The sequence below is a fragment of the Carcharodon carcharias genome, chromosome 23 (genome assembly GCF_017639515.1).
Source record: "Carcharodon carcharias isolate sCarCar2 chromosome 23, sCarCar2.pri, whole genome shotgun sequence".
Taxonomy (NCBI): domain Eukaryota; kingdom Metazoa; phylum Chordata; class Chondrichthyes; order Lamniformes; family Lamnidae; genus Carcharodon; species Carcharodon carcharias.
The window spans coordinates 37,630,056-37,645,713 of NC_054489.1; the positions used below are offsets into that span (position 1 = coordinate 37,630,056).

The 15,658-nt window shown below is 41.1% G+C and overlaps 1 protein-coding gene across 1 annotated transcript in view; it reads right to left on the reverse strand.

Moving 5' to 3' along the window:
* LOC121268967 (sodium channel protein type 4 subunit alpha-like) overlaps positions 1-15,658 on the reverse strand; it is a 208,334-nt gene that overhangs the window by 144,609 nt on the left and 48,067 nt on the right. The window contains exons 2-4 of the mRNA XM_041173268.1: positions 7,961-8,275; positions 2,171-2,289; positions 1,693-1,782 (exon numbers count right to left, since the gene is read on the reverse strand). Of these exons, the coding sequence (XP_041029202.1) occupies positions 1,693-1,782; positions 2,171-2,289; positions 7,961-8,221 (470 nt within the window). The 5' untranslated portion in view covers positions 8,222-8,275. The remainder of the gene's footprint in view (positions 1-1,692; positions 1,783-2,170; positions 2,290-7,960; positions 8,276-15,658) is intronic.

The window sequence follows — 15,658 nt, forward strand, 5'->3', positions numbered from 1 at the left end:
GTCAGCTTCAACAAGTACACTGATAGCACAAGTTCGAACCTTCTGCTACCACCACTGACTCTAAGACCACCACTGGTTGACTGCTTGCCCAACATTAAGTCATTGATGATCCAGAATTTTCTCTAACTTAAAACTGACAATGCTGTTTGGTTTTTATCATAAATTCTGCATTCTTCTGTCCCAGTCCCACCCTCCTTTCTGGCTGCCTGTCCAGGCTGAATCCTATGTGCTACCACAATGTTTTGACTCTGAGGCTCCAATCTTACATCCTATGCATCACCTGACTGCATACTTGCACCTCTGCCCTAAATTCACCTCAATGCTGCTGATGCTATCTTCACCAGCCCAGGCTTGACATCTACATTGCACTCCTCACAAGCTTCATCTTAGATAATTCCAAATTGTCCAAAGTCATCTACATCCTTTTCTGCGCTAAAATCTACTTGGCTGTTCTCACTAAACTTGCTTTGCTCCTCAAAGCATTGACTTCAAAATCTTAATCCTCATTTATATTTATCTCCAAAGCATCAGCCAAGGAGTCTGTGCAGCTTCCTCTAATCTTAAATTACAACTGGCGGTGCTTCTCTTCCAGACTGGCTTCGCATCACCTCTTCTCTCCATTTCATCGTTAATAGTAGAGTCTTTGACTATTTTGAGCTCACTCTCTGGAACACCCTGAACTTCTCTGCCCTGCAATTTCTTTCCCCACTTCTAAAACCTTTTCAAAAGCTTATCTCTTTGACTGTGCTTTCAGTTACTACATTTCACTCTTTACTCACACTCAGTGCTTGCTTTCCCTTGACCCTATTTCCTTCCCTTGTGATGGTTACTATGTTGAGTGCACTAGAAGAACATGCATCGGGACATTGAGTAGCTCATCTCAGCTGAGCCGGCCATAAGGACGTGACAGGTTGCCGAAGGACCCATGGGCTAGTGAAGGACAAGAAATTAAACAGAATTCCTGCAGCTGTTTCTTATCCAGTGAATGTGACTGAGAGGTGGGGACAAAGTCTGTCTTAGCTGTGATGCCCCTCTTTGTTCAAGCTCACACAAGAAGACTTGAGTGAGGTACTAGAGGGTGACTGTTGAAATAGAACCATGCCTCAGTAATATATTTCAAAAAGGTGAAGAAATTGGAGGAGGATGGGTGGGGGGCAACCGTATGTTTAAATCACGAGTGTGTGATTTCTAAACTGATTACTGCCATAAAATGAAACATAAGGAATATAATCCTGCAGTTTTTGGACAGAGGCTTAAAGGATTGATATTCCATAAGCAGTGTATTTTATTGGTGAATATTCTTTTCTCATATTTATCTCTAATATGGGTGGAGATCTTTATTAAAATTATTCATTCTTGCAATATAGATTTCTGTGGCAACACCAGCATTTATTGACAATCCTCAGTTGCCCTTGAGACATTGATAGTAGGCCTTCTTGGCTCACTGCAATCCGTGTGGTAAAGGTACAATACTGAAGTGAAACACCATTGCAGATACTCGCATTCTAAAAATATATTGAATAAATAGTGTACTATAACAGCAAATAACAACAGCAAACTCTCTCATCTATCCTAACAGGGCATCAATACATTCTACTGCATTTTAGTCAACAATGATCAAACTTTTTTCACCAACAGCAATAAAAATAATTGCAATAGAGATTTAAAAAGAAAATTAATTCAAAAACTTACTCTACATTTTTCGTCCAGGGTGCTGGGTCGCTCATTGTCATGAACACACAGTTTGCTAAAATGGTAAACATGATGAACAGGCTAAATAATTTACAAAAACAATGTTAAGGAAAAGAGCATCTCCTCCATAACTATTAAACATTATACAACAATTTCCATAACTCAAATCACAGCTGCACCCTGAATTATAGCTGTACTGCTAATATTGCCTTCTACATTCTTTCCTTTGGTCCCAAGAGCTATTGTAGGCCTGCAGTTACCTATTTGTTTTGCTTGAATTTGGGGCAGATAATCAGATTTTATTCAAATCTGTCCCTACTCTAGTTCAAACTACTCAATAACAATTTATGTATTTAACGAGTATAGCCCCAACTCTAGTGTCATAATCAACTAAAAAGATACGAGGCCTGCGATATTTACAGGTTTTCAACATAAGACACTGTTTAATCATCTTAGTAAAATTGAACAAGAAGGATATGAATGAATTAGGATTTTGATGGCTGCTCTCCGGAGGGGGTGAAAGGGACTCAGCATGTACATTGCAGGCGTTGTACTGAACCTAAAGATGACATTCCCCTTGTTTATGACTATGAATGTCTGAAAGAGAAGATAAAACATAGGTTAAGGTGACAATGGAGCTTGAGAGACTTGCAAAGCAGTTTGAGCCAACTTGTCCTCTACCTTTCTGCTGTAGGGCTGTATGTTGGTGGTGTTGAAATATTACCTTTGCTGAGTAGCAATTACCTGGAGAGGGAAAGAAACATTGTGGGAGATATTTGGTTCAGGGGATACTACAATGGTGATGTGTAGTCTGATGACTGGCCGAGGCTCCAGCTGATAGGCCCGAACCATTTTACCAATGAGTGGCAGGCACCAAGCGCAGGGACCAAGTTCCACTGCAACTCGCTGCGTTGGTGCCACAGAAATAGGCTGCATGGAGCAGGATGGTGGGTAGAGCCTGTTTGAGGGAAAGCAAATTCTGGGGTAGAGGTTAGGTGGTAGGGGCTCAGGTAGGCTGGGAGATTCCTTTGAGGCCCGAAGGAAAATGACTGCAAAGTAGAAACAGCTTCTGATTGAGCTTTCTAATGCCTGGAAAAAGCGGGACCAGCAAGTAGTTCACCTTCTTTCCCCCATTTTTCTCCAAGAAAATGGCAATTAGGGTCCCAAAAACAGCATTGGACAACAATTTGCATAATTAAGCAGCCTCCCATTTGTGGCAGGAGAGCTGGGCACCAATTTAAAGAGCTGCCTGAAAGTTATATCAAGTTGGCAAATGGCTGTTCAAATCCCCACCAGATTTTTGTTCAGTGGTTGCTTGTTGTTCAAACGAGAAGCAGGTAAAATTGTCTCCACCCACCCTCCCCACCTCCACTTCCCACTCCCTTCTGCCCACCAGTTGCTTCGAAATAACAACATCATAGTGCAAGCGGTCCATTTCCTCAATTTCACCTGTAGATCAAAGAAGATATCAGGGCCTTAAAATTACAACTGTAGCTATTGATATATAAATGCTCAGCACATCATGTGAAACTCCTCTGTTGGCTATTTTAATACAGTTGTTAACCTGTCCAAAATAGACGTATTAGCACTTCTATAAAGAAATTTGATTATGAACACATTAATGTGTTGGCCTTCTAATATTCACACAGCGCCATTTCAAAACTAACAAGATTACAAGGGCACAAAGCATAGTAGCTTAAATTTAAGACAAGCAAGATTCCAATCAAATTGAAAGCCACCTCAACTTTACTTTGTTAAAGTTTGACAGTTAACAAAACATTAATGGCAATATTAATAATAACTCCCAAAGGCCCGGCTGCATTTGATTGGACTTATCAGGTCCCTGTGGATTCCAATCCATGCTGCTGTAGACATAAGTACTGCAATATTGTAACTGGGAATCAGTTGACCATTTAGAAAGACTTTAAATTATATTTCAGAGATTTTTAAATGCTGTAAAATCCTGCCGATTGTGGGGTTTACATTTCCGCGAAACCTCGCAAACAGCGAAATCGCAAATGATGAAGCACTTTACAATGAGAGTCAATTAGATAGTTTCCAAGCCATCCTAAAATTTGACATGCATAAAGGATCAAAGGCAATAAAAGCTATCAGTGGGATTTTCCAGTTCCGCCTACCGTGGGAATTGTGGGCAGGATGGAAAATTTGACGGATCAGCAAAAGGCCCATAGACTTCGGGCAGGAATTTCCAGGACTGGAAAATCACGCCTTTATGTTTTTAATAAATTTAGACTGAAATTTACTGGAGAAATTGTTTAATAAGACAAGAACAATGTAAAATTTGTCACACGTACAGTACTATTTACTGGAGAGTGGTGGTGGGCTGTGGTCAGGAATTAAATCGCAGCAATAATCAACACCCACATGCAAACAATGGCAGGCGATGCACATGCAGTGTGTACTTTCCATTTCTGGAAATGCGTCACGGACACCATGCCAGAATTTTCCAGCCCCTCACACCGGTGGGATCTTCCGTTTCTGCTGATGTGAATGCAGATTTCAATGGCTTGCTGGCCGCGCCACAGGAGAACCCACTGCGGGGGGTGGTGGGGGGGGGGGGGGGGGGGGGGGGGGGGGGGGGGGGGGGGGGGGGGTGCAGTTGGGGGGAGGGGGGTGCTATTCTGGCCCATCAGTACTTTTTAACTTCATTTACGCGTTTTTTTTTACTTTTTTCAGCATTTTCTAAAGTTAGCTTCTATTTCCTACGTTTGAAACTACGGATAAGCGAAGAGTTGGGCCCATAATGGGCAATTTGCCGTACAAAGCCTTAGGCACAGATAGGTGAATTCACGAAAGAGGTTGTTGCGAATGTTGGAACTTTACTGTATCCATACCTGTTCCACCAACCTGCTTCCACCAAAGATGATTGGAAACTCCAGCAGCAGAGAGCCAAGTAAGGTTATACCATTCCTATCTGTTGTGGTGTCCAAACTGACAGCTCAAAATGACCCATCTCCTGAATATCAAATATCCGATGCTAAGAGCTCAAATTCATATGGTCAATCCTCTGGCCTGCCCTGTATTACAGCAAGGGCGTAGGCAGAAATTACAGGGTAGCACCTAAGACATTCAACCACCTCCCTCTCACCAGGTGTCCACATTTTCTTAGGGGGGAGGGGGTTGGAGGGTGGAGTGAAGAGCATGGCATGACTACCCCTTCAAAAATTCAGAAATTCTACATTTAAAATGATTCATTGCTGTTAACTCTACAATTGGAAAAGAATCAGGGGGATCCCATGGCCACATCCTCTTGGCAAACAAGCAAAACATCTGTTGCTCATTGATATCCCAATCAACGATAAAAAGTGTATAACTTAGCAGCACAGGGTACAACCCCTCTGCCTGAATGTTTAGGTTTGAGGTGCCCCTGCTGTTGGGCCTGGGGCCTAATTAATGTCAAGGAAAGGGAGTTCAGAGGAGGAAGAGTAAGTGCTGCTGACGATCAGGCCACTGCAATGCTCTGTTCGGGGTTTAATTAGCTATTTCGAAAATGGACTCTACGCGGCCAAGTTTCTACCTGTTTGAGTGGAGAGCTAAGACTTGCAGCTACAAATTGTAGGGTCAAGAGAACAGCGTAGAGTTGTGCTCACGATTTGCCTGGAAGCAGTCAAACCAGCATAAAAGATTGAGGAATTTCAAGCACAAATTACAATCCGGTGTAAATTGAATTTTTGCAAACTTTTGCACAGGTTTAAAAAGCATTCTGTTAGAAACAAGCCCTGCCCACAAATCAGCCCCACCCCAAGATCAGATTAATCATCGTGGCCAGTTTCTGCTAATTGCCCTTTCATGGGTTTATCTGTCTCAGCTTTGAACTGACTGAGCCCCCACAACCCCTGGGGGTACAGAATTTAAAAATTATTTTAAAAGTCTTTTTTTTGTTTTTGGCGCAAGGGCAGTAACAGGCACATTTTGAAAGCTTTCAAATATTAAAAAATACTTAATTTACTAAGAAACTGACTAGTGTAGACCAATGAAACTAGTAACTGTCTCTGTATAGTTTCTTTTAGTTATTTAAAACCAGTTACTCACAAGCAGTGGACTAAACACTGATTAAGAATGCTTATATTTTGTGAAAACTCTATTTTCAGCTCAATTACTGCACTTTTAAATACATCAAGGTATATTTTTTAATGAAATGAAAACAAAATAAGCAATTACTGCAAAAACCATGCCTGCACACTGGTTCATGAAAGGTTTTATGTTTGTAATTATGTAAATGAATTTCAGTCAAAACTTGAACCATAACTTCACTTCAGAAAACCACAGCAATGTTTAGCACAATTTGCAGCCAGACTGCCATGTGCACCTAAAGTAAAAGCTCTAACATCTTAACTTATGAGACAGAAACATACATAATTAGAATTATTTAACATGCAAATTTTTTTCTGCCTCGAGTATGCTTCAGTGTGTATTAACAAGATTGAATCAAACAATTTAACCTGACAGACAGCAGAATTAAATGACATTTTGATTCACATATGACATAAGAAATAGGAGCAGGTATGGTCCATGCATTCAATAAGATCCTGGTTGATCTTTGACTTTAACTGTAGTCTCTTGCCCGATCCTGAGTCCAAAGATTTATTTGTCTCAGCTTTGAACTGACTGAGCATCCACAACCCTCGGGGGTACAGAATTTAAAATTTTTCTGCTCATCTCAGTCTTAAGTGAATAACTGCTCATCCTGAGTCTCTGCTCCCTATTCTAGACTCTCCAGCCAAGAGAAACAACCTCTCTGTATCTACCCTGTCAAGCTCCCTCTGAATCTTAAATGGCTTTATGAGATAACCTCTCATTTTTCTAAACTTAAGAGTGCACAAGCCTGTTCTACTCAACTTTGATGAGACATCAAAGGACAATCATCTCATTCAAGGAATCAATCTAGTCATCCTCCCCCACGCCACCTCCAAGACAAGTACATCCTTCCTTCGATGAGCAGACCAAAGCTATGCACATTTCTCCAGGTGTTGTCTCACCAAAGTTCAGTGCAATTGTAGCACGACTTCCTTACTCTTGTACACTAAGCCCCTTGAAATAAATGTTAACATATCATTTCCCTTCCTACTTTCTTGCTGCACCTGCATGCTAACTTTTTGCATTTCTTGTATGAGGACACCGAAGTCCTTCTGAACCTCAACATTCCAATGTTTCTCACCAATAAAAAATATTTTTGATTTTCTATTCTTCCTAGCAAACTGAAGAACCTCACATTTTCTGTGTTATTCCCCATCTGTCATGTTATTGCTCACTCACTTAGCCTATCTATATTCTTTTGAAGTCCTCCTCACTGCTCACTGTCCTGCCTAGCTTTGTGTCATCAGCAAACTCTCAGTTTCCTCATCTAAGTCATTAATGTAGATTACAAATGGCCTCAGCTCTGTCCTTGCTGAGGCTATTACAATAGTTACAATCTGCCAACTCGAAAGTGCCCCATTTATTCTTCCTCTCTGCTTTCTGTCCATTAACCAACCCTCTATCTTTACATACATATTAGCTCTAAGTCAAGGAGTATTTATCTTGTGAAATAATCTAAATTTTTTTTGGAAATCCAGATATACTTCATCTACTAGTTCCCCTTTATCTACTGTTCCCCAAAAATCTTCAATTAGTCTATCTGACATGTTCTTTTCATAAAACCCTGTTGACTCTGTCTAATTGTACTGTGTTTTTTCCAAGTGCCTTGTTAGTACCTCCTTCCAGCACTATCCCAACAACTGATATTAGACTAACTGGCCTTACTTTCCTGTTCTCCTTCCTATCTTGAATAGTGATATTACACTTGTTATCTATTAATTTGCTGGGGCCATTTTAGAATCTAGGGAATTTTGGAAGATCATAACAATACATCCACTATCTCTGCAGCCACCTCTTTTAGGACCCAAGGATGTAGGTTATCAGGTTCAAGGGATGTGTTGGCTTTTAGTCCATTAGTTTCTCTGGTACCTTATCTCCACTGATATTAATTGCTCTATGTTCCTCACTCACTTGATTCTTCACTATTCTTAGTGTACTTTTTTGTCATCAGATTCTGTCAAAGAAACAAAAAAATCCCCAAGATTTTCACATCTTATTTCTAAAAGTAGAAAATGCTGCTCCTTGTTATCTGGTTACTCCAGAATGTTAGGTATTTCCACACAGGATATAAATTATAATTGATTACTCTTCACAATAAATCACCTCCATATCCTTTTTACTTTCAAAAGTTGAGGCCACTGTAGAAATAATTAATCTTTCTGGGGCTTACCCTCTTTGAGCTGTAGAAGGGGTCTAGTTCCTCCAGAGGCTCTCCAATTAATTCTGAAGGAAGATCTCCATAAATAAATGGCAGGGCTTTGCCAATCTCAAGGTCACTTTTGGGTTTGGGTTTCTCATCTTCTTCTTCTATGGGAGGTTTTGATGCCTTTTCAGCTTTTTCCTTAGCAATTCTTTTCTCAATCTCAGCCAAAGATTCTCTGGTAAATCGGCGTAGACTGTCAGGCCCCGGATGTTGGAGGAAACACGCCATCTTCTCATTCTGTAGCCCTTCGATTTGTGTCTATCGATCTCCTCAGCAAAACAGCTGCGTTTCATAACGAACAACATAATAAGTGAAATGAAAATCAGAAATTTTGATAGCATAGATTTTACATATGGAAAATTTCCATTCATCAATAATAATATATAATGACTGTAACAATTCTAACAATCAACTCATTAAAATTGCGACAATTGCAGCAAAGTCATTAATCTAAGCTCAGCTGTACACAGAATACTGGCCATTTGTGTACTATATAAGATCCATGACCACAGAAATCAGATCCAAATGGAATAAACTTCAAAAGCTAATACAAAATATATTCATTTGTGGGGTTTCTGTGACAAATAGTACATATCCATTGTTATTCACCTGTTTTATTAAGTACCTATGTTCAAAAAGCATGAGACATTCAGGCATAGGAATCTGTCATCTCATTCTTCCAGGGGAAAAGTGGCAAAAAACAACTGGCAGTTTTGCAGAGCCAGTCCCTGCATCCCAAGGATGCCTAAAAAATGCCTGATGCCATTCTGTCCTTGAGCTATTTTCAGGCACTCAGTGTGGCCAGGTAAAACTGGTGTTAGACTCCTTGATTATGGTAATGAGGGGCCCAATGCTTGTTTCAGGTCCCTTCCAAAGATTCGGTTACCCTGAGGCATTGTTTCTCCTTTAGGTTATAAAACCTTCTAAAAGCAACTTACCTGTCCATAGAAATAAGGAAGGAACATACATTTATAATGTTCTCGGACTATTACAGAGGACTTCACAACTAATATATTATTTTTGAAATGTAATCACAATTGTTAAATGGATAAACTAAAATACTTACCTCAAAAAAATGTACAATAGATTAGTCATGACCATTACATTGTTTGTTAGAATAATGGATCAACTTGAAGGCCTTCAATGCTGATTAATATCCTCTGATCAGTCATTAACAATCTTGGATCTTATCTGAATTGTTAGAGAATCTGCACTGGATCCCATTGGATATGATATTTGTCTTACAGGAAAATTAGCAAAGCGATGCATTTAGGAACTTACTATAACAATGTTTTATTTCTCATGTCAGTATTGTTTCTGAGGAATGACCAATTCTCTAGACCAAAAGTGGGAAGTTTATATTTAGAATGGTTAAAAATTTTAAAATGTTGAGAAACTATCAGCAGAGAAATGTCAACTTTAATGTGCTATGTATACAAAGTGATATACCTACATTCTAAAAGACTACATTATGTCAATCATGGCTCAGTGATAGCACTCTTGGAGCACATAACCTAGGCTGGCACTTCAGTGCAATACGGAGAGAGTACTGCACTGTCAGAAGAGCTGTCTTTGAAATGAGATGTTAACACCAGACCTTGCCTGCTCTCTTAGGTGGATGTAAAGCATCCTATGACACTATTGGAAGAAGAACATGGCTGTCCTCCCTGATGCCTGGGCCTATAATTATCTCTCAACCAATATTCACTACATGTCTTGTGGCACGGTGGATAGTGTTCCTGCCTCTAAGCCAGAAGCTCTGGGATCAGGTGCAAATCCAGGACTTGATGGTTAAAGAAGGTGTGTTCATAATGCATCCAAACAGGTTGAGTATTAACTTGCAAATCCGTCCAACCCACGGTAATGGTAGGTGGTAAGAGTTAGAGAGATTCCTGGTCAGCCATGTGATGGAAAGAGATTGGAGCCTCTAGCATCACTATCTATTGCTACAGCATACATGTAAAAGTGTATGTTGCCAATGCAACTCTGGCTCCTAGAGGGTGCTGGTTGGCTGGATAGCTGGTGTGGATCAGATTGGTGTTAACAGCATGAGGTTTAATCCCTGTTCCAGCTAGGCTGAATTTGAGATCTGCCTCCTTGCCCTACCCATGGTGGAGATCATGGTGCTGTGGGTTGGACCTACCTTCAGGTGAAGAAGAAAGTATTCACTAAAACAGATTATTTGTAATTATCTTAGTGCTGATTGTGCGAGTTTGTTATTTGCTAATTGGCTACTGCTATTTGTTACATTACAACAGTGACCACGCGAGTGACCTCAAAAGTACTTCATTTGTTGTAAAGCTTTATGATGTCCTGAAGTCATGAAAATGTTTTACATAAATGCAACTTCTTTCTGTCTTTCTATCATGGTACTGAGTTAGCCCTCTCAATGCTGGCTGCATGGACTTTGTTTTTAGTTAGCTATGCATTTAAAATTACAAAATTTATCTAGTAATGCTTTATAGCCATATTACAGCAAACAACTATTTTGTATTATTTGACAGGCTGGGGTTGCAGCTATGATAATGCTCTTTGTAAGCTATGTAATACTAAGGTTGCACTGCACTTTGGGTGGGTTTTACAATCTGATAAGAAGGCAGTAAGGTTGGAACTCCAGCTCAAATACACAAAAAGTATCTTCTTCATGTTAAGCTACTGGATAATCTGAAGAAATTTGACACTTCAACCCTGAAAAGGTGGTGTCTCAGAAAGTGACCTAATACATAAAGCAGTAAACAGTATGAAGAGAGAAGTCTAGACCACCACATCAAGCTGATCCGTGACAGCAAGGACAGTTTCAAACAAGCTCTTCTTTAGTATTGCTGAAGAAAATACACGCTGTCTAAGCAGCTTGTTTGGCACTCATCAGGACAGATCACAAGAATACAAATTGTAAAGCAAACAACGGTTTATACTGCATGAGAAGAAAGAGCTGATTGGTTGGCCAGTGGATTCTGATGGGTAGAGGTGCTGCCATGGAGAATGCAGCAGGGAACAGTTAACTGTCAAGCTTTTGTTCAAATTCAAATCAGGCAAGTCAACTCGAATTGGTCAAGGCGTTGCCATGGGGAATGAGCACAGGAATAGCTTGTCCCTAATCTTTTGTTGAGTTGAAAAAGGCACAATGTGCAGATATATGTCTTCTGCCTACAAAGGAAAGGACCCTGTGTGTGACAATATGTAACTTCTAGCATGCATAAGTGGGCCACACTGTGAGCCTGACTGATAATCTTAAATTGGTTTTCACTGTAATTCTTAGCACAATCAGAATTGTTTAGCAAGTGTTGTCCAATTTCTGAATCAGTATGTTTTGAGTTTTGCAAGCACAGCTGGTTGGTTACAATCAGTACTTTGCCTGTTGTGAACAGCTGAAGGGACGCGCTGTTTGATACAATCCACCAGTCATTGAGACGTGGGTGACATTGGGACATTCTTCTTTACACAGAGATATCAGTGCATGGAGTAGATTTCCAACTAGGGATTTGGAGAGCAAAAGTGTGGAAAAATTAGATATCATGGTGAGGAAGCAGGGATCTGGGGGAATTTGTAGGGTCTTACTACATGAATTGAGATATAGCGGACTTCCATATTTGTTTCTATCTTGTGATGTTGTGACTACACTTACTTCTCTAATAGGTTTTTATGATATTGTGACCAGAAATTGTCTACTTCTCATTACTGCAGTTATTCCAGCATATGTTGATGGCAGTACATTTGTATTTGAGTACATGAGAACGGTAACCATTTCGACGCAACAATTAGTGGTGAATTTAACAGCTGGCCAAGGATCTAAATATTCAAACTAATCCCAAGACTCATTCATGAAGCATGAAGGAAACAATTCTGGAAATCACTTGAAAAGGGCAGAGAATTGGAAGGATTATACCTTATTTTTGGTAATATTATGTGCAAATGAGGTAATGACCAATGTGTTCCACAGGATTTAAGTTATTGTGTTACATATTTACAAGCTAATGAAAAGATATTTGTCAAACACCTTTTCACAAAGCCAAAACCTTTAAGACTTTATCTATCTTTTGGAAATTTTCAAAATGGAGGCCATTCAACTCTGGTGAAAAAGAAAGAAACTACATGTATTTATATAACACCTGTCACAACTTCAGGATGTCCAAAGCACTTTTCTCGAAATGCAATTACTGTTGTAATATAACAAAATGCAATAGCCAACTTGCATAACGCAAGGTCCCAAAAACAGCAGTAAGATAACACGACAGACGATCCATTTTAGTGATGATGGTCGAAGAAGAAATATTGATCAGGGCACCTCTCCTACACTTTTTTGAGTAGTGCAATGAGATCGTTTGCATCTGCCTGAGAGGGCAGAGTCTTTGGCTTAACATTGGTCTGAAAAGTACCACAATATTCCTTCATTCAGTAACATATTGCCTAGATTGCACACTCAAGTTTCTTGAGAGCAGCTTGAACCCAAAACCTTCTGGCTTAGAGCCAAGGCTGACACTACTCAAGTTGTACTGGGGGTCTATTTAATGGTTTATTTGTTTTGGAAAAGTAATTTAAGAAACAATTCAATGATATTGCTCAATGACACCAGGAGCCAGATTTGCCATCCCGACATGGGACAGGTCTGTGTTGGGGTTGGGTGGGGGGTTTGCTGGAATTCCAAAATTGCCACCTGATTCCCTCCAGCCACCATTTTGACGAACACAAGAAACATGGTGGATTGGGACCCAATACGTACCAGACGGACTTCCATGTTGCTGCCTCAATTTTGTATTTCCTGGAGTTTAAAATTTTCAGCCAGACAGGTGCATTTGTGAACCTGCCTGCCTCAGCACTCCCTGCCTTCTTTCCCGTCTTGGGCTCACTTCAGGAGGCAACAGCCCTGCCAGCATGCCATGAAGATAGTGCGGACAGGCACAGCCAGTCGTGAGGCGGGACCACGACGTTGGGAAACGGCCAACTCATGATTTACACCCTGAACGGGAAAATCCAGCCACAGGAATATGGAACTTGCTCCATTTTTACAGCAGCACAACATAAAAGCTGTACGCAAACCTGCATGTGCACGGTTTGGTTTGTCAGTTTATGTATGTCTCCGTGTTAGAAGAATATACATAGCCTTTCACCATCTCAGGACGTTTCTAAGGGCTTTTAGCCAATTAAGTACCTTTTTGAGTCTAGTCACTTTTGTAATGTAGAAAACATGGCAGACAAATTGCAGACAGCAGCACCCACAAGCAGCAATGTAATAATGATGAGATAATCTACTTCAGAAGGGCAAATATTGATCGGCACAATTTTCTGGCTCCCCTACCTTTTCAAATGGCTTAGGAGGGCCGATGGGCTAGTAAGTGCAAAGCTACACTGGCAGCCCATGTTGCCTCGCCCACTGGAAGTCAGAACCGATAGCTACACTGTCACCAGGAGCAGTGTTTATATGGATACCTGCCAAGCATTCAGCATCTCTTCAGACCATCGTGGCCACTGAAGGCTCTGCTGTCTCCATGGCATCAGTGAAGCCCACCTTGTTATTTGAGTCAACGAGCATGTTGGCCCATTTCCAGGAAATGTCTTCATCCACCATTTTAGTGAAGACATTAGCACATTTAATGTAAGTTTGGATTACTTCGTTGAAATAGCAGACTGGGAATGTATACAAATGCATTCATGTACTTGTGGCTAACATCACATGGCTTAATTTTAACTTTATGGCCAGGATTTTAATGCCCTGCTGTGGCGTGTCTCCCCCGCAGATGCAGCGAGCTGTTTAAATCTCCATTTAGTTCGGCGGGACTGTAATATTGCATTGGGTGGCGGGGGCCATAAAATCCTGACCCATGCGTATAATTAAAAACACAGTCATTTGTAGGATCATAGACAAAGAGCTTGCACTTACATAGTGCCCAATTGTACCATAAGGTCATCATAGAGCTCTTTATAACTAAAGGACTATATATTATATGTTGGCTATTGCTCGTGAGCGAGGATGATTGTCTTCCATGAGTCTGAGCATGGCTGATCAGGCCGATTCAGGATCTGTAGACTTTATGGCACGTAGGGCATTTGTTGTCATGTGGGATGTCTGGTCATATATTATCAGTTCGGGTCATGTCATGTTGTTTTTGCCGCTTTCGCTTTCCTCTTCATTTTGTCATCATTGGGCCTCAAGATGCTGGGATCCTTCCCACAGACCCTGCTGACATCTGGTTCGGTGCAGGGTAATGGTCTCCCAGGAGTTGATGCCAATGTTGTATTTCTTCACTTTGGCTTTCAGAACATCCTTGAAGTGGTTCTTCTGTCTTTCTCTGGTGCTTCTGCCCTGACTGAACTGGGAGACGATGACCTGCTTTGGGAGCCTGGTATCTGACATCTGAATGATATGACCAACCCAACGATAGAGGATGATCACAACCTCGGTGCTTGTGGTTCCTGCTTGTGAGTGGACACTGATGTTGGTGTGTCTGTCCTCCCACTTAATATGTAAGATCTTCCGCAGGCAGCGTTAATGGTATGACTCCAGTGCCTTGAGATGCCTCCTGTACGTTGTCCATGTTCCAGCCCCATAGAGTAAGGAAGGGATCACAACTGCAGTTTTGAGGTCACAATCTTCAAACCCACACTTCCTCAGGTGGCCAAAGGCTGCACCAGCAGATTTCAGGCAATGCTGGATTTCTTCGTCAATGTCAGCCTTCTGTGAAAGGTAATTTACAAGGTACTGGACATGTTCCATATTTTCCAGGCACTCATCGTGAGTCCTGATCAAAGTGGCTGGGGTGTGTGCATTTAGAGCTTGCTGGTCTTCTGCAAGTTGAGTGTAAGTCCCATCTTCTCGTAAGCCTCAGTAAATATGTTGATGATTCTCTGGAGATCCATTTCTGACACAGCTCTCACTGCAGCATCCTCAGCGTATTGGAGCCCAATGACTGAGGTCAGGTGGTCATAGATTTGGATTGGAGTCGTCTGAGATTAAATAGTTTACTGTCCATTCGATGAATGAGCTGCGCTCCAGCAGGGAGCTTGTCTCTAGTCAGATGGAGCATGGCAGCAAGGAAGATCAAAAAAAGAGTTGGAGCAGTGACGCAACCTTGTTTAACTTCTGTCTTAACCTGAAAAGGGGCTGTAAAGGATCCATTGTTTAGGATTCCTACTCGCATATCATCATGAATCAGGCGAAGGATGCTAACAGATTTTGGAGGACATCCAAACTTCAGCAGAATCATCCAGAGTGCCTCACTATTTACAGAGTCGAAGGCCTTTCTCAAGTCAAGGGTTGCTGTGTAGAGAGGTTGATGCTGTTTGCAACATTCTTCTTGTAGTTGGTGAGTTGTAAAAATCATGCTGGCCATGCCTCTTGATGGCCTAAACCCACACTGAGATTTATCACAGAATCACACAGTACAGAAGAGGCCCTTCGGCCCATCGAGTCTGCACCGACACGTGAGAGAGAAACGTGGAGAGTTTAGGGAGTAGATTTTCAACAAATGTAATAAGTCGATTCAGAAGGGTTCTTGTAATGATTTTCCTGCGATGGAAAGCAGCCACTGAAATGTCCACAGTTGAATTTGTTCCCTTTCTTGAAGATTCTCACAATCATGGCATCCTTGAAATCATTCCGGACTTCCTCTTCATTCCAGATCTGGAGGATGAGGGCATGGAGCTGTAATGTTAGCCCTTCTCCTCCAT